This window comes from Dryas octopetala, chromosome 8 (assembly GCF_963921425.1).
Source record: "Dryas octopetala chromosome 8, drDryOcto1.1, whole genome shotgun sequence".
NCBI classification, from domain to species: Eukaryota; Viridiplantae; Streptophyta; class Magnoliopsida; order Rosales; family Rosaceae; genus Dryas; species Dryas octopetala.
Genome location: NC_141373.1, coordinates 1,547,802 through 1,568,315, shown reverse-complemented (window position 1 = coordinate 1,568,315; position 20,514 = coordinate 1,547,802). Strand labels below are relative to the sequence as shown.

The following is a 20,514-nucleotide window of genomic DNA, read 5'->3' as shown; positions in this document are numbered from 1 at the left end:
AGTCAATGTGCAATGGCACCCCTAGGTACAGAGTAATTTTACTAAAGGGATTAATATTATTTTGATTATTATATTTCTAATTTGAAAAATTAAGAACTTTGATTTTATTAATTTTACCGATTGAGAGTATTTCGTCAACTTACACATTTTTTATCTAAATTTCCATTTGCATAGCATCATATGATAATCAGGTGGGGTCTCTTTTTAGGGAAAAATAGTCTCTTTCATTTATATCTTATCAAAATGTTTTATTCTACGTTAGTATCTAAATTAAAAAAAATTAGCATCTTACTACTTTATTAAAAAATTATTAATATTTGATATTTAATTCTAATTTTTTATTTTTTCTAATGCACCTTTTTTTTTTCTCTTTTAATTTTTTTAATTTAAATAAAAAATATGTAAATTGACAAAATAATTTCAATTAGCAAAATTTAAAAGAGTCACAGCACTTAATTTTTGAAGTTAAAAATGAACTAAACTGATACATTTAGAATAGTCTAGACCAAAATAACGATAATCACTTAATCCCTTTGCTAAATGATCATACCCAAAGCCACGTCGTCCATTGAGTTTTGGACAAACACAACTACACAAGCAGCCAAACTCGGTTCAGTTCAGTCCCGCATGTCGAAAAGTACCCATCTCAGCAAGAGACGAAATCAAGTGCAATTTTCTAATTTTCCTTCATTTTCTTACCAACCAAACATTTCTGAGACATTCAGATTTACCTTTCCCTTGCTGGCTTGCTTCACTTTCCATCAAGTATATATTCAAGTTCAAGCTCAACCAAAAGTCGGGCAATTCCTCGTTTAAGCTTCATGGCGCCTCCCAAGAAATCAAAGAAGAGCAAGAAAGATAGAAAATTGAAGAAATGCAAAAGCTTGAGCGTTGTTCCAGTCGAGCCTAAAGCCATTGACTCTGACTGGTGGGATAGTTTCTGGCACAAGAATTCTTCAAGTACCCCAGGTTTTTCTTTTCTCTAAGCTCACTTTTCAATTATACTCTGTTTCCCGCTTTTTTTTGTGGAATTCATTTCATATTACTTGTAGTTTTAGGTAAATTATATTACTTTAGTCAATTTTATGTCAGATTATAAAAATAGTGATATGGGTTTTCTTTAAATTTTGTTTATTCTGCAAAACTTATAAAGTACAGACATCTTAGAACTTAGAAGAGGCGGTGGATTTTGTTCTATAATGTTAGATTCGGCAATGGCAATCATAATTGTAGCTCAAAACCTGTAAACTGTGCTTTTTCAGTTAGCTAACATCATGAATTTGATGACTGGTAGTAGGAATTCAGACAAGCACCTGAAATGATCTCGCTTCAAATTTGGAGTTGGTGAATACCTTGAGAGCAAATTTCTGGTGGCCATTATAAGAAACCTGGATTTTGATTATGTGCTTTACGTTCTTGAAAGAGAAAGGTATAATCGAATATTTATTGCTAGAGGGAGCAATAGAGATTTTAGTTTGGATTAGTGAAGTTGTTGACTTCTCTTGCTGGAGTTAAAAAGACAATTCCTGTAAAAGTACTATGTCTGTGGAGTGTGGAATGTGGTATGAGGCCCAAGGTTTTTACTGTACTGGTTTTTAGTTTAAAAAATTATTTTAAAGGAACAGAAAAGGTGAAATATAATTGTTTAGGAAATGATTATTCTGGTTTGCCCCAAGTTGGATGAGGCAATCCTGACAGAATCAGATTTGAGTAAGAGTGTAAGGCGCGCACACACACTCACACACGACCTGGCTTGCTTGTTGTTATATGTAGGCAAGTTTTTCAGTGCCTTTTTTTTTCGTGGTTGATTTTTGTTTTTGAACTTTCCATGATAATTCAACTTTATTCTTTCTTAGTGATGTAATTCAAATGTCCAGGTTTTTCAGTATCCAATGATGAGGAAGAAGGATTTATGTATTTCTTTAGGGTCTCTAAAAAGACTTTTGATTATATCTGTTCCCTTGTGAGAGAAGACCTTGTGTCGAGGCCGCCATCAGGGCTCATCAACATTGAAGGAAGGCTTCTTAGTGTTGAGAAACAGGTTGCAATCGCCCTGAGAAGGTTGGCATCTGGTGAGTCTCAAGTCTCAGTGGGAGCTGCCTTTGGGGTCGGCCAATCCACAGTTTCTCAGGTGACTTGGAGATTCATTGAAGCATTGGAAGAACGTGCCAAGCACCATCTCAAGTGGCCTGATTCCAATAGAGTGGAAGAAATTAAGTCCAAACTTGAAGCGTCCTTTGAATTGCCTAATTGCTGTGGAGCCATAGATGGTACACACATCATCATGACCCTTCCTACCGTTCAAGCATCAGACGATTGGTGTGACCCAGAGAACAATTATAGCATGCTCTTGCAGGGAGTTGTCGACCATGAGATGAGATTTCTTGATATTGTGACTGGTTGGCCTGGGGGCATGACAGTGTCTAGACTATTAAAGTGTTCAGGATTTTTCAAGCTCTGTGAAGGTGGGCAGCGTTTGAATGGTAATGTTAGGACATTATCTGGAGGAGTAGAGATTAGAGAATACATAGTTGGAGGGGCTGGCTATCCTCTCCTTCCCTGGCTCATAACTCCTTATGAAAGCAATGCCCTCCCAGCTTCCATTTCCGCTTTTAATGCCATGCATGAGGCTGCAAGGTCACTTGCAGTAAGGGCATTCTCGCAGTTAAAGGGCACTTGGAGAATTCTTAGCAAGGTTATGTGGAGACCCGATAAGCGGAAACTTCCAAGCATTATCTTGGTATGTTGTTTACTTCACAATATAATAATTGACAGTGGAGATGTATTGCACCCAGATGTTGCTTTATCTAGTCACCATGACTTGGGATATGGAGAACAATGGTGTAAGCAAGTTGATCCATTGGGGAGGACTATGAGGGAAAACTTAGCCGAACACTGGCAGAATAGCAAGCAGATAGCTGCATCAAAGTAATGTTCTCTTAACATTTTTATTTTTGGGCTGCTAGAGTTGATTCTTCTTCTGTCGGTCTGGTTTAAATATGAGTTGGAAGCTTGGAGCCTCCTTGAGTGGAGGTGCCACCCACAAGTTATTATTTTACCGCTGATATCCTTTGAGGAGAAATTAAAGCTTGTAAGCCTTGAAGAATCTGTACCTATTCTTCATTCATTCTTCAGTGTCCTTTTGTTTTGGTAAACATCTGGGAAATATTGTTTCTGCTGTCACTCGTCCTTTTTCCCTTTTTTTCTTAGGGGCATTCCCCGATGGTTAAATTTATACGCATCTTGCATGGAAGTGTAAAGAATCATTATAGAAATTAGCCAACCTTCAAATTTGCCAATATCGATTATGAATTTGCCATTAAAACATGTCAGACCCCCACTTTATGCAACAAGACATTTTATTTCAAGCCGCGACATACACTCTCGAAACAAAAAGCGCCGCAGTTTTATCCAAGGAAGACAAACAGCACTATTTATGTAAAAGAAAAAGATTAAGAAAAGAGCAAACTCCATCAGAGACTCAGAGTGGGTTTCCCTTGATTAGTAGTAGATGGGGCCTGACATGTACAGCAGGATCTCAAAATTAAGCAAGACCCGATCCTCTCTATAAAATAAGGTAAAACAAGTAGCTCTAAAAAGAAAAAACTTATGGACAATGAGGCAAAACTAACGCCTCATTTCTTTAAACTATGGGGGGCCATTGAAATCTTATTGCTTCAATCTCCCCTGGTTGGGGGCTTCATGCATGCACAGAAAGGCGCTTTCTTACGCTTCTGGGTAGTAGTTCTACTCCCACCATAGATATAGTCCCGCAGAAGAACACTTGTTTTCCGCTCTGTGATTCTAGTTGAACCTCTCCTTTCTTTTTCACCATCAAGCTTCAGTAGAAGAAACTGTAGTTTCTGCACCTCCAACTGCAAACGCCCAATTTTTTCCGACCCTCGTTTTGCTTGTTCGGAGACCCTCCTTCTTCTGACACTCCCACTTTCATCTGGCAGTGCCCCAGAAGCTCCATCAGAGGACAGAGAATCATCTTCAACGTTCTTCATCAATTTGTGATTCACATCAAATAACTTAGTGATGGCCTCGTCAGCTTCTTCCAGTTGCCCCTTCACAGTATCAAATTCTTCAGCTTTGCCCTTTTTGCTCTGCTCAGTAATCTCTATTTTCCTCTTCAGGTCTTGCACGGTTATTTGAAGGTTTGTCAACTTTTGCACGTCCGAATCAAGTCTTTCTAGAATCCTTCTCTTGTTCCCTTCTTGACGGGGCTCTGTAAATCTCTTAGAGAGCTCTAATTTGTCCACACCCAATTCTTTCTCAACCAATGATTCTGAAGAGGGATATCTATTCTTGTGTTCCTTTACTGCTTCAGTCTGACTGTGGTCAGTTGGTGCAGTAACCACCTTCTGGGCCTTGCCAACCATCAAATCAATGCTGCCATCCTGGTCAGTGGTTTCCCATAACTCAAGCATCTGAGCATCAGCCTCTGTGGTGTCTCTCCTGCTTATCCCATAGGATGAACACTCTGATATCTGGTCAAGAATGATGTCTTTTGTCAGAACTTCATTCCCTGATCCAGAGATTTCACGCTTCTTGAGAGTGCTACCAATCCCATCTCCAAGTTCCTTTTCTTCCTGATTTGCGGTAACATGGCTTTCCTTTTCCATCATTGCCTTTTCAATAGCTTTAATTCTTCTTTGTAAATCCTGCAAGTCTGAAAGATCATCTGATACCGTGGCGATTCCATCTCCATCCATTTGAGAGCTTTCAGCATGCAGAAGGCCCCCCTGGATAAAAGTGGAATAAAATCGTCAATTTCAAATGATATTCAAAATCGCATGCACCATTGAACTATTGGAAACAAATTCACCGTGTCATAAGCTGACTAATCCATGCCCAAGCCAATAAGCTTTAGACAGAAACCAGATTATTTTCCATAAGGCCTTACATATGAATTTGAAGCATCATAGTATTTTTGTGAAATATCAGGCCTTACAAATGAATTTTCTAATATACTAATCATCACCTCAGTCTCAGAAAATTGGAACTTTCAATTCTAGAGGGAGGGTATAAACAGACAAATGGAAATTACCTCTGATTTTTCAGTGTCAAGTTTACGTGATGTAGTGTCAGTAAGCATATGCTTCTCTAGTGATGCTGTACACTCCTTCAGAGAGAGGATGGCTGGAACATAGGCAGCCAACTGAGCTTGTAGCCCTTCATTTTCGTATTCCAATGTGCTGACCCTTTCTATCATAAGCTTGCTCTCCATGCCTGTGGAATTGCTTCTGTCTTCAAGGACCTGACATGCTTCAATGAGCTCCTGGGTCTTTCCTTCAAACAATGTTTCACGAATGGTGGAGTTCTGCAGTTCACCAAAGAATGTGACAGCCTGAGTTACCCACATTTCAATCTCTTCTCTTCCCTTTTGCAGTTCATTGATCAAACTTTCCTCTTTAATTCTACTTTTTTCAGCTTCTTCATGCATTTTCAACAGTTCCGACTCCAACTTCTGATTCACTTCACGAAGGCAGCCAGTCTCTTTACTATGATGATCATTGTCTGCATACAATTTGAGAATCTGCTTCTCTTGATCTTCTAGTACCACCTTAGCCTCATCATAATTACCATTCAGATCCTCTGCTAATCTATGCAACTCTTTTTTCTCATTCTGTAGTGCATTGAAGCTCTGCTCTGCTTCCAAAAGCTCATTTTCTTTATGAGACAACACATCCTTTGCATTTTCAATTTCACCATTCAATTGATCATTGACAGATTTAACTAATTCCAGCTCATTCTCTGACTTATGTAATGACTCCTTGAGAAGTAAATTCTCCATTTGCCTAACTTCTAACTTCCCCTCCAATATTCTTACCTTCTCTTCCAGGTCATTATTGCCAAGATGAAGTTTATCTAAATAGTCACTGAGCTGTTCCAGTTCCAGTTGCTTTCTGGAAATACAATCATTGAAAACAAGGGAAAGGTTACTGTGATATATTGTTTCACCAAACATGACACATTTATCCTCTTCTAGGTTACGTTTCTCTTCCCCCAAATCCAAGACCATCTTTGTCAAGGACCCTTTATCTTCAAGTATCTGGCAATTTTCTTGCAATAGACTCTTGTAAGTGCCTTGCAAGTCCAACAACTGCTCATGCAGATTATCTATTTCAGTCCTCAATACTTCCTCTCTGTGGTCTCCCTCTACTACTTTCGATTTTAATTCTTCATTCATCTCCTGAAGTCTTTGGGCCCCACTCTGCAACACCAAGAACTTCTCAGAGTGGGTCCTGAACTCTTGGTCAAGGGTGTTTCTTTCTCTCATAAGATTTGTCGCCTCTAGTTTCAGTTGGTCAAGCATTTCCAAGAGAACTAACTTCTCAATAACCAACTGCTGATTTTCATCACCACTTTCAGAGAGAGAATTTTGTGTATATTGAAGTTTGACAAGTATATGGTTAAAAAGTGTTTGGTCTTGCTCAACCTTCTCTTCACACCCAAGGTTTGTATCAACATCAACAATCTTCAACACCTGATACAGCCCTTCTCTCAGTACATTGATCTGCACAAACAAGGATTTAATCTCCATCTGTTGTTCAAGATTTACACGCTCTAGGTCAGAAATCAGTTTCTCTGACATTTTGGATGCCTCCAAGATCTTTTGACGCTCAACGATGAGGGACAAGTTCTTTTCATCCAGATCTTCTAAACATTTCTGCAAGACAAAGATTTCAATCTGTGCATTCACTGCTTTGTCTTGTTCCTCTTCATATTCTTTCTTCATGCACATACCTTCAGCTTGGAGATTACAGATCTGCAATTCCATACCAGCCATCTGGGTTTCACTTAACTGAACAAAACTGGCATGTTTTTGCTTCTCTGCACCTAAGCAAACATGTAGCCCTTCCACTTTACAAAGTGCTGATTCTCTTTCCTTCTCCAGAATAGATAGTTTCTCTTCTATTTCTGCATATCCTTTTTGTAGACCTTTCAGTCTTTGCCGAGTTATGTCCAACTCAGTGACTAAGCTTTCTCTCTCAGTGATTATACCAGATTTCTCATTATCAAGCAATATGCATGATTCTTCTAAGCTCTTTGATTTTACCCTCAAGCCTTCAAGTTCAGCATTCGCATCAAACAGGGAATTCTCCAAAAAGTTGTTCTTTTGTGATGATTTTTCCAAATTCTCAGTCATAATCTGTAACTGGGAAATTAGGGTGGCATTTTCAGCAACAAGAGTGCCTTTTTCTCCCATAAGAGATTGACATGATTCTTCTAACTCCTTTACCTTCCCTCTAACCCCTTCTAACTCAATGTTCAAATCAGAAAGAGAATTCTCCAGAAGAACATTTTTCTCCAGAAGTTTCTGCATGATTTCCAACTTTTCCAACAGTGCCACTTTCTCACTTCTATCAGCCTCACGCATCTGTTTTAGCTGGAAGTTTTCATCCTGCAAATCCTTTACAGATGATCGAAGGCACTCTGGATCCAATCCAACTGACTCCACCTGCTCTAGCACAGCTTGGTGTTTCTTGTTTAGCTCATTGAGTTCCTCTTTCAGACAGTATATCTCTTGCTGAAGAGCATTTCTTTGGTCCACTCGAAGTTCAACTTCCTCTTCAAGTTTCCTAATTGTCTCCCTCAAGATTAATATCTCATCTTGCAGATTTTTTATTGAGACGGATGAAGACAAATTGAGCTCACTCAGGCTCTTGTTTTCCTCCTTCACCTTCTGGACTTCATCCTCCAAACCCTGATTACGTGTTTCCATGTCCTTAAGAATCAAAGCACTATTCTGAAGCTCAGAAACAAGAGATCTAAGTTCCTCCTGGGATTGAGAATGCAAATGCTGCAGCGTTTGGAAAGCAGTTTCTGCCTCCATGAATCGGAACCGCTCTTCTTGTATGCAAGTCCAGAGTCTGCCTAACTCCCTCTGCTTCTCTGTGAGTTCTTCACCTTGAGATTCCATTTTCTGGACTGAAGATTCCAACTCAGACTGCAAACTCTGATTTAATTTTTCCAGCAGAAGACACTTTTCTTCGGAACCCTTTAACTTCGAAAGCCCATCATCTATCTCAGAGTGTAGCCGTTGGGCCTCCTCCTGGGCATGAGAGATCTTATGCTCCAGACTAGATATGGTCTCCAAGCACTGGTTGTACTGGAGAGCAGCAGCTTCCTTCTCTTCAGTTAATTTGGCAATTGATTGCTTCAAGGTTTCAACTTCTTGTTCAGCTTTGACAGCTCGCTCATTAATCCTTTTGGCATCCTCCTCGACATGCAGTATTTTCCCCTCCAGATTTGATATCATCTCCAGACATTTTTTGTATTGTGCAAGTGCAGTCTCTTTCTCAGCAGCTACCCTTGCAAGATCTTGCTTTAGAGCTTCAGCATCAAACTCAGCTTTACTAGCTCGATCATTGAGCTTTTCAGCATCCTTTTGGGAAGAAGAGATAATGTTCTCCAGATTAGAGATTTTGTCCAAACACTGCTGAAACTGAAGAAGACTGGCTTCTCTTTCAGCCTCTAATTTGGTAAGTGCTTCCTTCGAATCTTGAACTTCAGCCTCAGCTTTGCTGGCTCGTTCGTTGAGTCCCCTGGAATCCTCTTGTGCACGAGAGACTTCAGACTCCAAATTAGATAATCTTTTTAAACACTGTTGGTACTGTAGTAAGCCAGCTTCCTTTTCGGCTTCTAATTTAGCAAGTGCTTTCTTCAAGTTTGAAATTTCTGTCTCTGCTTTACCCACTCGATCATGGGTCCCATTGTTCTGCATGCTGCGTTTTTTTTCTTCTGCATCATGAAAATTGAGGCCTTTTTTTGCCCTTGAATGGCTTACCGCTTCTCCAGACCCAAATAGATCATTCAGCTGTTTTAATCCCTTTCTACCTGATGCAGAGTCAGATTCTTCAGTGAATGCTCCATTCCTTTTGACAGCATGGAAAAGGGATGAGAGTCCCAGAGCATCTTTTTGCAATTCATCGAGGTCAAATAATGCCCGTATAGAAGGTGGCATCTCAGGTGTAAGGGGATCAGCCTCACTAGCAGAGGAACCTGCAGGTGAATCATCTGCCAATACAAAGGGAACTTGGTTGGGAAATGCTTCTGCCATGGTCCGATGAGCCTGGCGCAGCGCCCCAGTTGCATGATCATATCTTTCAGCTAGCGCACGATATGCTCGATAGAACTCTTCAACCAGTTTCATTAGTTCTGGGCGTTTTTTATAATACATCTCTGCCCTCCTAGCAAAGGAATCTGCATCTTCTTCAATGAGCTTGATCATGTGTTTGACTTTGGCATCCATATCTGTTCAATAAGTTGAAACATACTCAGTTTATACATATTTATACATAGAACTTATAAAAGAGGGGGAGGCAGAAAGAACAATATTTTTGTTATACACAGAACATCAAAAATAAAAACTAGGTCCAGAAAGATGTACAAGATGAAACTGTGAATTATCTTGTGATTATCTTCTCAACAAATCAGGATCACTACATTACATTTTACAGGTCCAGTACCATCACATTGATTTCGTCGTGCAGTCAACAATAGAATGGGTAAGATGAGCAATGGGTGAGAATGGATAACATTGATTTCCTTAAATAAGGTCCAAGTTCTGTTTCTTAGTCTTTAAATTGGCTGAGATAAGCAATGGGTGAGAATGGGTAAGATGCCTCTTAACTGTCCATCCATTACTCCACATATATGAGAAACACATGAAACAGAGCTTAGAAAGTACCCATGTCAATCAAAATTGTAAACCAACCCAGTTATATATATACCTGTAAGATTTTCCTGAAGCCATTTTGAATTCTTTGGGCTAATGTGGCTGTCCCACCACCAAGAATACTTGGCTTGCGATGCAGCCGCCATAACTCTAGCCAATAACAGCACCACCTTCTAACTGATGTTGCAATAGTCCGATCCCACGAACAAACCAAAACCAAGATAAGAAAACTCAACCAGGAACCTGTTAACGAGGCTTTACACCGCCAAATTCGGCAATTCTTCGTATGATGAAGCTGTTTGTACCTCTAGCTGTTCACACGGTCACACCTAAACACCAAAATCCGCAATCTAATTTCAGATGAATCAGATTCAGAACTACATGGTGGGTGAGATCAGATTCTTAAAAACTTGGTAGAAAAATTAGAAAAAGCAAGCAAGTACGTGATCAGTAAAACTCAGCTCCAGAATCATATGCTAAAATTGACAGCTATCTTCTAATTTTCTACAAACTACCTGATCAAAGACAAACCCAAAAGCCAGATGATCAGACTTCAATAAAGAATATCAAATTCACATACTTCAGAGAATTACAATTCCACACGTTTTCTCTTTTTTTCTATTCTTTCTAATCAGCGTTGAAGTAAAAGCTGAAAACTTTCGTGATTCTGCGTGATACATCACACATAGGCTTAAAAGAGAATCTAATCAACTAAAAACGCAGTTAAAAATTAACACAATTCCATGAAATCAAAACAAAACAAAAGGCAGAAAATTTTTAATTGCCCAGAAACCAAAATTTTAAAATAAGCAAAAACAAAGTCATGGGCAAGAGGATCAACTTCAAAGAAAGCACCAAACACAAACACATTGTTCAATGACAATTTTCACAGTGGAATCGATTTTCTTAATAAAAATTGTGAAAACAATAGGCAAAATGATCAAAACGAACTTACCCAGAAAAATTTGAAACTGCTTCTGTTTTCTTTTCCTTAATTTTAGTTTTGATCAGCAGCTGTGACAAAGCAACTTGAGCTGCTTTCGCTTTTCTCTCATCTCACCCCATGTTTGTTAGATCGCTCTGTTTCCGTCTCTAAAGTGCTCTCTCTGTTTCTCTCTCTCACAGTGTGTGCTTTGCTTTTTATGTTGTTGGTACTGTTTCAGCTTTTTTTGATGCGAACTGTCAAACAGAAATGACAAAAAAAAAAGGTGGGTGGAGAACCAAAAAAAAAAGAAACACTGATTGAGAAACTAACGGTAATTAAAATTAATGCTTTTTTAATCCCTCATTTTCAGATTTTTATTTCCATGTTTTGGTTTTTGATGATGATTCACAGTATTCACTGTAATTTTGGAAACTTAGAAGTTAGAACATAGTTTTTCTGAGAGTAAAAACCACTGATTGCCGTGGAAACAGGAAAATACCAAATTGCCCTTCTGGTTAGGATTTCAAAAATGATTTTCCTTGGGTTTATAGATGTTTGACTATGATTTTGTGCATGTTTTTTAAGATTGTGTTACTAAAATTACTATACATATTAGTTGTCTCCTATATAAGAATGTGAACATTATATATGATCATGACCCTATTGACTATTAAAGAAATAGATGAAGACAAAAAGATGGTTGGATGTGACAATGCCAATCAGCCAGCCTAATATTAATATTAATACAAATAATGTAAGTTGTCCAAGGAACAAATACAATTCTTAGACCCAAAGTATCCCATTTGAATGAGTGATGAAACCACTGAAATTTGTTTTAAGATTTTAACAATTGACTTTAGATTATCTTTCTTTTATTGGGAAAATATAAGCCAGGTATTAGTTCAACATCAATAGTACTATTAAATTCCCAACAAAAAATAGTACTATTAAATTACCACTAAATCATTAACAAACAAAAAGTTTATACAAGACCAAAGAAAACATTTGGTTGTTATATTATATTATTATATAAAATTTTTCAAAGTGATAGGATCTAATTTCTATTATAAAGATAATACATAATATTTTTTCTACATTTGAAATGATCCGACCTTATCATCATCCTAATTCATTTTTTCACCCTCTCATAAATCAAAATAGTGTTAAAAATTTAAAATTGCCTTTAGGCAAAATAGACATAATAAATAGTGGGAAAAATTCAAAACACGAATTTGGATTCCAATTACATTAAGATCATATATATTCCAGATTCCCTCTTAAATATATGTATCCCTCTAAACCAAATGCCTTCAAGACACACAGATTCTCCAGTCCTTAAATTTCTCTACCAGTAAACTAGCCGTTGATTTATTTAATGGTTTGTAAATTGTACTCACTAAACATTAAAAAGGTAAATTTGGTAATTGGGAGCACCTTCTTATTTATTAGTATTTGTCATGTAAATCTAGTGCCGTAGTTGTGATCAAAATGGAAGGGCAGTTTGGTAAAAGCAAGCAGATGGGGAATCTTTAATACTTTTGCAGATATGAGTCAGACGACACCGTGTCAATCTTTCCAAAAGGTGGGCGGTGCCCGAGGACGGTCGCATTCGTCACTTGTCACGCGACTCTGAAAATTCTTCATCCGAATAGGCCCACGTGTATTTCATGAAAATGTATACCCCACATCCTCGTATTTTCTCATTACCTTTTAATTTTATTGAAATTATTTTCTTCTTCTTTTTTTCCCATATCAAAATACTAAATCCAACTATATATAATATTTGTTCTGACAAAAAAGAAAATATTTGGTGTTTATGTACTTGAGATGTTTAGTGTTTTGTGATAGTATGGAAATCATTTTTCCAAAAAAAAGTTTACATGTGTTTCACACATCCACTAATCATGTCAAAATGAAAATGTGTTAATTTAGATGCAGATACATAGAAGATGTGAAATGATTAACAAATAATTGACCATCTTCATGCTTCTATAAATGTATGGCCCTGTTATGTCAAATAATGCTAGCTAAACTATAAAACTAATATAAATTAAACATTCTATATTTGTTTTCTTTACAAAACTATGTAAAACAGAGTATATATCAAGTTATCAACTACTGGTTTTGCCTGTAAGGGCTTTGAAATAAATCAAACTCACAGACTCACATGGAAGGAAGAGTTTAATCATAACAGTGGTTAAGGACCCTGAAAAGCTGCCTTGGCCACCCATCAATAGTTATAATTGATGCATATGCTTCCATCCATACTAATCTACTGTTCATGAACCTTTTTCTTTTTTCTTTTTCTGATTTTTATTAATCATTATTGCAAAATATAATTTCATTTGATTTTTAGTTAGAAAATATAATTTCATTTTATTTACTGTAATGAAAAAAAGGAAAGATTAATTAGGTTCAGCCATCTTGTATTCTTGTTAATTAGTAGTTTTTCAAAGTCTATATAAGTGGGAAGTGATATTGTTTAGACTCTTGTCAAATGAAAAAGACATTTTGAAGATGAATTATTAAAGAAGGAATGGGAGGTTTGGTGACACACATGTAATTAATTAATGAGTTTTAAAATAAAATTATGCAAAGTGTTTGGTCTCCAATTAGCTGCAGCCCCCCAAAAAAGGCCACAAGCTTGGCTTTGACTGTTAGATAACAACTATGCTTAGAAAGGATAGTCAAGAATGAAGGTTTAATGAGGGTTTAAGGTGAGGTATCTTCCAAGTTTTGACAGGGTGACCAGCATGCTTGGATTGTGCTGATTCTCTTCTTGCAAGTTAAACTATAGGGGACATTCAATATCCATACAGTATATCAAAATTGGACTTTGCTTTTTCTAGAAATTTTGCTTTGCTTTGCTTTTTTCTCTAAGCAATTGATGAATTGAATTGAACAAGTGGCCAAGCCACATGGTTGTAAGAATTTACACTTTTGCCACTAGCAACTTAAATAACTGTACCACATTCTCTGTTCTAAGGCAGAGGATGCTATGAAATGCCCTAATATACAGAACTGCATTAACCAAGTTTTGAAATTTTAGAAGAATTTTGTTGGGAGCACAATGAATAAAGTGGGCTGACTTGATATTGATTGTGCTTGAAACCCATTAAGATGACAACAAGAAAGAGCATCACTCATCAATGATCTTCCTTGTGTCAACTAGCAATGAGTGGTGTACTGGTGTGAATTGAAGCATCCTTTTGACTATGTAATATGTATACATAAGAACATTAGATCGAAGAAAATTGTGCTCACATAAAACATAAGTAGAGGATTTGAACTGGATAATTCGAAGAGTACCTTGTGATTTAGTGAAGGAGAAAAAGCAAGTAAGATTCATTATGTGATTGGAGCTTCTAGGAGAGACCAGAATACAAAATGTAGCCTCAAACAACCTATGTGCACAATTTGTCAACCACCAAGGCATATGAGTCATATGACCCTACCCACCAACCCCCATAACTTAGGATGTCCTCTTCTTTTACTTTAACATTAGGCATGGTAGTAAACTAATAAAAGAAGTATTCTATTGGGCCCTCAAGGTAAGACCAAAGTAATTTCTGGGTCTATTTATGGGTCTGGGTTTAGCCAGCAGTGCACAATGCACATGTCCATGCCCTTCAGGCTACATCATATAGATTCTAAAACAGCTTTTGTCATATAATTGTCATGATGTTGTTAGGTAAAAGTGTAAACAAGTGTGAGGGAGACCCAAGTGGCCCACTTCCATCTGCAATAAGAGGTTGCTGTGATGCATGTGCTGGTTTTAAAATCTCTCTTCATTTTGATGATCATGGCTTTATTAACAGATTAGACAAGTTGCCATGACAAATATTAGGCTGGTGCCTGTTGGAGAAGCCACTCCATGCATTTTGTCATTTATTGATCATGATAAACCTTTTGTTATTTTGTTCAACACAAATAAGTGTAAATGACCCACTAATCTTCCAAATGCCCCATATGTATCAACATCATAGACTACCCTATTATTGAAAATAATTTTAGTGATATTGCATATAATATACAAGTCCATAAGAAGATAGTTTTTCCCCTTTCAACTTCACATCAAAGTTACAAGTGGAGACTAATAGGCCCAGGATGGTTAGTTTGTCAATTTTTGGGCTTCGGCCCACCAGTATACCTACACACGAGCAAAGTTCGACTTTTGTGCTTCCGCTCCTTTTTTTTTTTATTCTTTGATGTGGGGCAGATGAGATTCGAATATGAGTCCTCACCAGCATTGTGGAGAAAAATACCGCTAAACAAATAACTAGTTGGTTTTGCTTATAAAGTTCCGCTTCTATGTATAAAAATAAAAAAAATAAAAAAATTTACACCTACTTCCTAAATGAGATTAAAATTGGGCTTAGTGAAGCCCAAAACGAATATACAACTATAAGTAGCCCAATCAAGCCCAAGGCAGCCCAAGAAGGAATTAGATTGGATGAGATGGATAGTTGTGCCAGGTAAGCACCACATCAGATCAAATCCATGTCCGTTACAGTTCCCAACCCACACGACAATGGTTTTAATCTCCTACACACAAGTGCACGATATGACCAAAAGTATATTTATTTCACATCTTCACTGTCAGCCGTCAGCACTGAGTCCACTTCGTCTCACTCACAGAGCTCAAAACCATGGCGTCCGTGGTCACCATCCTCCGTCGAAAGCTCTCCCTTAAAGCCTTCCATCTCCAATCAGTAACAGTAAGAGCATTCTCCGATTCCTCGCAGAGAATAGAGAAAATTCTGATAGCAAACAGAGGCGAAATCGCTTGCAGGATCATGGGGACCGCCAAGCGACTTGGGATTCGAACCGTCGCCGTTTACAGCGACGCCGATAGAAACTCGCTCCACGTCAAGTCCGCCGACGAGGCTGTACGTATCGGCCCGCCTCCGGCTCGGCTCAGCTACCTCAACGCCTCGTCGATTCTCGACGCCGCCATTCGCACCGGTGCGCAGGTCAGTCAGAAATTGAATTCGTTTATTGTGGTAGCTCAATAGCTCAGTAGCTCAGTATCTCATTGCATTAGCATTTTCTTGTTTGTTTTGGCAAATTTTCTCTGTGTTTGGAGAATTGGTGATTGTGAAATGGTTTCATTGTTTAAAATCGTATTGGATATGTTTGTTTTTGTATAAATAGGCTATACATCCTGGCTATGGTTTTCTGTCAGAGAGTGCTGACTTTGCTCAGCTTTGTGAAGATAAGGGTCTTACATTTATTGGACCTCCAGCATCTGCAATCCGGGATATGGGTGATAAAAGGTACCACTCACTGGCTTCTTACTGATATTTCTCAGTGTTTATGAGCTGGGTAGCTAATAAGATAAGCTCTATGTCTTTTTTGTTTTTTCGGAATTATTTCATTTGGATAATGTTCGATATGTTTATCAGTGCGTCGAAGCGAATAATGGGTGCAGCAGGGGTACCACTTGTGCCTGGATATCATGGTAATGACCAAGATATTGATCTAATGAAGTTAGAAGCCGAAAAGATTGGATATCCAGTCTTAATAAAGCCAACTCATGGAGGTGGAGGCAAGGTATGCCACTTCTTTGCTTCCCTCAATGGTACTATGAGCAACCTGATGGAAAATTGAGAGATTTGTATTTTCTTCATGAGATGGTCTTATAGTTTAGATATTTCTAGGGTATGAGGATTGTGCAAAGTCCAGATGAATTTGTTGAATCTTTCCTGGGAGCACAACGTGAGGCTGCTACTTCTTTTGGAATAAGCACAATATTGCTGGAGAAGTATATTACACAGCCAAGGCACATAGAAGTCCAGGTACTGTTATTTGTTTGTATAATTCCTACTAGTATCTAGTCCATAATAATTCATAGTTGGTATGATGTTACTAGCATTTCTTATCAACATTATATCGATGTAGTAGATACCATATAGTGAAAATGTTAACCTTCTGCTCTTGACCATTTCACACAATACCATATGATTTGATTTTTGATGACTGTTTGGAATTGTAGATATTTGGTGACAAACATGGGAATGTTCTACACTTGTATGAGAGAGATTGCAGCGTACAGAGAAGACACCAGAAAATAATTGAAGAAGCTCCAGCTGTAATGATCATTTCCTGTATTATCGGTATAGATTTGTCATAGTTCTAGTAGAGTTGTAATGGAAATTCATTGGTGCAGCCAAATATTTCTGATGACTTTCGGTCCCACTTGGGTCAAGCTGCTGTGTCTGCTGCCAAGGTGAGGCATTTTCAATAGTTATCTATTTTGTACTTAATTTGGACATAATTCCATATTCATAGTTCATGGGTTTTTCTTGGAGAAAGTTGAAGTTCTCTATCTCTCTTTGTCAATTTATTTAGTTTTCTTTTTGTACTTCTTTTTACACTATCCTCTTAATACTTTTGTTTTGGTTCCCTTCTTTTGGGTTTTTAAAGACTATCTCTATAATTTGAAGTCTCTGTATGATAAATAAAGGCAGTTGGTTATCACAATGCTGGCACTGTCGAGTTTATAGTTGATACAGTCTCAGGCCAATTCTATTTCATGGAGATGAACACCCGTCTTCAGGTGCTTTTTGTTTTGGACCAAGTCTTCAGGTGCTTCAATCATTATGTTCTATTGTATTTCAGTCAACGAACTTCGCATTTTAATAGGTTAATATTATGCAGGTTGAGCATCCTGTGACTGAGATGATTGTCGGCCAAGATCTTGTAGAGTGGCAAATTCATGTTGCAAATGGAGAACGTCTTCCCATTAGTCAGTCACAGGTTCCCTTATCAGGTGACATATTTAAAAGGAATAAAGAAAAATATTAAAAAAAGTCTTAGCTAAGGTTATGTTTGCTTCCATATTCCTTGCCACTTCTAAAATATTGAGTTACTGGATCTTTATAATTCCTCATTATGATGACAGGTCATGCTTTTGAAGCCCGAATATATGCTGAAAATGTACCGAAAGGATTCCTTCCAGCAACTGGAGTTCTGCATCACTATCATCATGTTCCAGTCTCATCAACAGGTTAGTCACATTACGATAGCCATATGACTCATCACTTTCACCATGTTCCTGTCCTTTGGTTCATTTATGTTGGTTTCTTATGTTGAATCTGCCTTAAGCAGTTCGAGTTGAAACGGGCGTTGAACAAGGAGACACTGTTAGCATGCATTATGATCCTATGATTGCTAAGCTTGTAGTATGGGGAGAAAATCGTGCTGCAGCATTGGTAAAACTGAAGGATTGCTTGTCAAAGTTTCAGGTACACCTACCTCATTATAGAGTTGCAGCCTCTGGCACCATAAGGCACATTGTCCAATCATCCAACGTCCTATGTTACATGGCCCAGAAACCAGAATATGTTACATTTTTAGATGAATTAGATATCTTCAGGCCCATGGGTCAACAACGTTCAAATAATACGACACATGTGGAAGGCATATTGCATTTCATATTCATCCTGTGATTTTAATTTCTCTTTGAACCTTCTGTTTTAATGCTAATTTTCTTAAGATAGGTCGCAGGTTTACCAACCAATATCAATTTTCTTCAAAAACTTGCTAACCATCAGGCATTTGAAAATGGCGATGTGGAAACCCATTTTATTGAACGCTTTAAAGGTGACCTCCTTGTCGACACTAGTAATTCAGTATTAGCGAACGAAGTTCTTGGTGCTGCTAGATTTGGTGCAACACTGGCAGCTGCATGTCTCATTGGAAAGGAAAATTATGTATTCAGAGAAAACCTTCCTGGTAAATTAAAGGTCCCATTATTGAAATGCTTTTCAGTTCTTAAAATCCCTTATAATATTTACGTCTTCTAATATGTTCAGGCGGAAACAGCATGATCTCCATTTGGTATTCTTCTCCCCCTTTCAGAGTCCATCATTGTTCCCGGCATACAATGGAACTTGAGTGGGAGAATGCATATGACAGCAGTGGCTCACAGTTATTGACACTTCCAATCACTTGTAAACAAGATGGGAGCTATCTGATTGAGGTAGTCTTTTGCTAATTGACCATATTTGTAACTTTGCAATTATAGTATGTAATGTGCAAGTTATTTTCTTGTTTTTGTTCCCCCTTGTCATTCTGTCAGCAAGGTTCTATTTGATGAGACTTGACAGCGGAATATGTATGTGCAGACAGAAGAAGACAGTTTCCCACATTTGGAGGTCAAAGCAACCTGTTTAGGCACCCATGATTTTAGAGTTGAAGTTAATGGTGTAATCATGGATGTTAGCTTAGCTGTTTACTCCAAGGTATATGCCTTTCTCTGCATACATTTGTGGGGGTCTACGTAGATTGGTTAATTTATCAGCATTATTGAATATGGTTCACTTTATTCTAGCTTGTTCATCTGGAATTCTACTATGATTAATTTGTTGATTCCAATTTGGGCTGGTAGGATCAGACCAAGCACATTCATATATGGTATGGGTCTCATCATCATCATTTCAGACAGAAGATGGGCCTTGAATTGTCTGATGAAAATGAAATGGAACATAAGCCCAGATTTGATAAATCATCTCACCCTCAGGGGACTGTTGTTGCACCCATGGCTGGTTTGGTGGTCAAGCTTCTGGTGAAGGATGGGACAAAGGTGGACGAAGGACAACCTATATTAGTTTTAGAGGCAATGAAAATGGAGGTTTGTACTGTTGCTAGTTGCATTTTGCATCTGCACTTTTCTTTCCTCAATCCCCATGCAATATTTGAAATCATTTTTTATTTTTTATTCCTTTTTGAAGCATGTTGTAAAGGCACCATCAACGGGCCATGTCCTCGGACTTCATCTAGCAGCTGGCCAGCAGGTTTCTGATGGTAGTGTTCTCTTCAGTATTAAGGTTAGCTATTTACTTTCTAATACCATTGATATGGGTGATTGAAGATCCACTGAAATAGAATTTACATGTACAAGCTTAAAAATATGGTGGCATCAGGAACACATGCTTGGTTAAATTGAATGGATTATATGCTTGTGCAGGAGTAAGAATTCATGTGAAGTCCATTGTTTCTGAATAGATTTGGCTTGGGCTGACCTCACGCTGAACTTGTGCTTGAACAGAGTAAGGAATTATGATAACAGTTTCTGTTGTAAGGATACTAAGTCGTAGCCCTGTTTACATATGGTCATTTCATAAAATAAAATCTTACCAATTCAAGATGTAACAAACAAACAGTAATACCTTTACAGTACCAGATCACAGAAGAGAAAGAAAGGGTTTCTTTTTATTTTATTTTATTTTTCCAGCTAATACCTCTATAGTACCAGATCTCTAGAAGTCGGATATTAAGATACAATGCAATTGAAATTTTACTTGCTGCATAAGATTCATCTTAAAATTTCCAAATTACAGCTAATTGGTAGCTTCCCCATCACTTTAGAAGGCATTTCATGAAGAGATAGAAGCTGTTTAGGCTGAAAGAGAAACTTGTCAAAGTAAAATGTCCTTTCCATTAATTTTGATTTTTTAATCAAACCAATGAACTTTTTCATCCTTACCCCTAAGGTTCGCTCAAGAAAGGACAACTACAGCATGCGGCTAATTTAATTTGGCATCAATGGTAGATCAAATAACAAGTTGCATGATTTTTTTAAGAAAGGAACCTCTTGCATGGTATCTGTCTTCAGGTTAGAGAGATATGCCTTTGCTGAGAATCAAAATCATTACAAATAGTAGGGGAAATTACAAAAGCCCAGGAATTCTGATTTTATTTTCATGCATTTAAAATTAAAAGTCAAAGCAAAAATAACCCGATGATCTTAATCTAACCCAAATCAGAATTTAAATTGCTGAACAATCCAACAATGGGAGAGAGTATTTCTTGCAAGGAATGTGCTATCCACCGAATAAACTTGGAACTTTAGGTAGTAACGAACTTGGTATGGAATATTTATGCCATGGCATGGGTG

General features: G+C 37.7%; 3 protein-coding genes across 10 annotated transcripts; 2 read left to right on the top strand and 1 right to left on the bottom strand.

Annotated features, from left to right (window-relative positions):
- Positions 1-600: 600 nt before the first annotated feature.
- On the top strand, positions 601-3,202 carry LOC147275792 (nuclease). 2 transcript variants are annotated; one of them, XM_086253373.1, is made up of 3 exons: positions 834-969; positions 1,298-1,429; positions 1,878-3,202. In XM_086253373.1, exons 2-3 carry the CDS (start codon positions 1,402-1,404, stop codon positions 2,930-2,932), a joined length of 1,083 nt encoding a protein of 360 aa, XP_086109499.1. In that variant the 5' UTR covers positions 834-969; positions 1,298-1,401; the 3' UTR covers positions 2,933-3,202. The 2 variants fall into 2 exon arrangements, with proteins under 2 accessions (XP_086109498.1, XP_086109499.1); XM_086253372.1 differs by lacking the exon at positions 1,298-1,429 and having other exon boundaries at positions 601-969.
- A 276-nt stretch (positions 3,203-3,478) lies between these two features.
- On the bottom strand, positions 3,479-10,783 carry NET1D (kinase interacting (KIP1-like) family protein). 4 transcript variants are annotated; one of them, XM_086253369.1, is made up of 5 exons: positions 10,644-10,726; positions 10,132-10,203; positions 9,744-10,017; positions 5,054-9,264; positions 3,479-4,748 (listed from the first exon to the last, which is right to left on the bottom strand). In XM_086253369.1, exons 3-5 carry the CDS (start codon positions 9,832-9,834, stop codon positions 3,678-3,680), a joined length of 5,373 nt encoding a protein of 1,790 aa, XP_086109495.1. In that variant the 5' UTR covers positions 9,835-10,017; positions 10,132-10,203; positions 10,644-10,726; the 3' UTR covers positions 3,479-3,677. The 4 variants fall into 4 exon arrangements, with proteins under 4 accessions (XP_086109495.1, XP_086109493.1, XP_086109496.1 ...); XM_086253367.1 differs by lacking the exon at positions 10,132-10,203 and having other exon boundaries at positions 10,644-10,783; XM_086253370.1 differs by lacking the exon at positions 10,132-10,203 and having other exon boundaries at positions 9,744-10,038; positions 10,644-10,758.
- A 4,444-nt stretch (positions 10,784-15,227) lies between these two features.
- Positions 15,228-19,819, top strand: MCCA (methylcrotonyl-CoA carboxylase alpha chain). 4 transcript variants are annotated; one of them, XM_086253446.1, is made up of 16 exons: positions 15,228-15,586; positions 15,768-15,889; positions 16,019-16,166; positions 16,274-16,411; positions 16,609-16,704; positions 16,783-16,842; positions 17,080-17,172; positions 17,274-17,385; positions 17,518-17,622; positions 17,724-17,860; positions 18,116-18,350; positions 18,431-18,597; positions 18,743-18,859; positions 19,006-19,248; positions 19,349-19,444; positions 19,585-19,819. In XM_086253446.1, the coding sequence occupies exons 1-16, from the start codon at positions 15,263-15,265 to the stop codon at positions 19,588-19,590; spliced, it is 2,199 nt and encodes a 732-aa protein (XP_086109572.1). In that variant the 5' UTR covers positions 15,228-15,262; the 3' UTR covers positions 19,591-19,819. The 4 variants fall into 4 exon arrangements, with proteins under 4 accessions (XP_086109572.1, XP_086109575.1, XP_086109574.1 ...); XM_086253449.1 differs by having other exon boundaries at positions 15,231-15,586; positions 17,721-17,860; positions 18,170-18,350; XM_086253448.1 differs by having other exon boundaries at positions 15,231-15,586; positions 17,721-17,860; positions 19,012-19,248.
- Positions 19,820-20,514: the final 695 nt, after the last annotated feature.

Excerpts from the sequence above, each read along its gene's own strand:
- LOC147275792 (XM_086253372.1), top strand. The coding sequence starts at position 822 with ATGGCGCCTCCCAAGAAATCAAAGAAGAGCAAGAAAGATAGAAAATTG. Across the intron at positions 970-1,877 it reads GAATTCTTCAAGTACCCCAG|GTTTTTCAGTATCCAATGAT; the intron begins GTTTTTCTTTTC and ends TCAAATGTCCAG.
- NET1D (XM_086253367.1), bottom strand. The coding sequence starts at position 9,834 with ATGGCGGCTGCATCGCAAGCCAAGTATTCTTGGTGGTGGGACAGCCAC. Across the intron at positions 9,265-9,743 it reads GCTTCAGGAAAATCTTACAG|ATATGGATGCCAAAGTCAAA; the intron begins GTATATATATAA and ends CTTATTGAACAG. Across the intron at positions 4,749-5,053 it reads TTGACACTGAAAAATCAGAG|GGGGGCCTTCTGCATGCTGA; the intron begins GTAATTTCCATT and ends ACTTTTATCCAG.
- MCCA (XM_086253447.1), top strand. The coding sequence starts at position 15,263 with ATGGCGTCCGTGGTCACCATCCTCCGTCGAAAGCTCTCCCTTAAAGCC. Across the intron at positions 16,412-16,608 it reads CAAGGCACATAGAAGTCCAG|ATATTTGGTGACAAACATGG; the intron begins GTACTGTTATTT and ends TTGGAATTGTAG. Across the intron at positions 17,623-17,720 it reads TGTTCCAGTCTCATCAACAG|CAGTTCGAGTTGAAACGGGC; the intron begins GTTAGTCACATT and ends ATCTGCCTTAAG.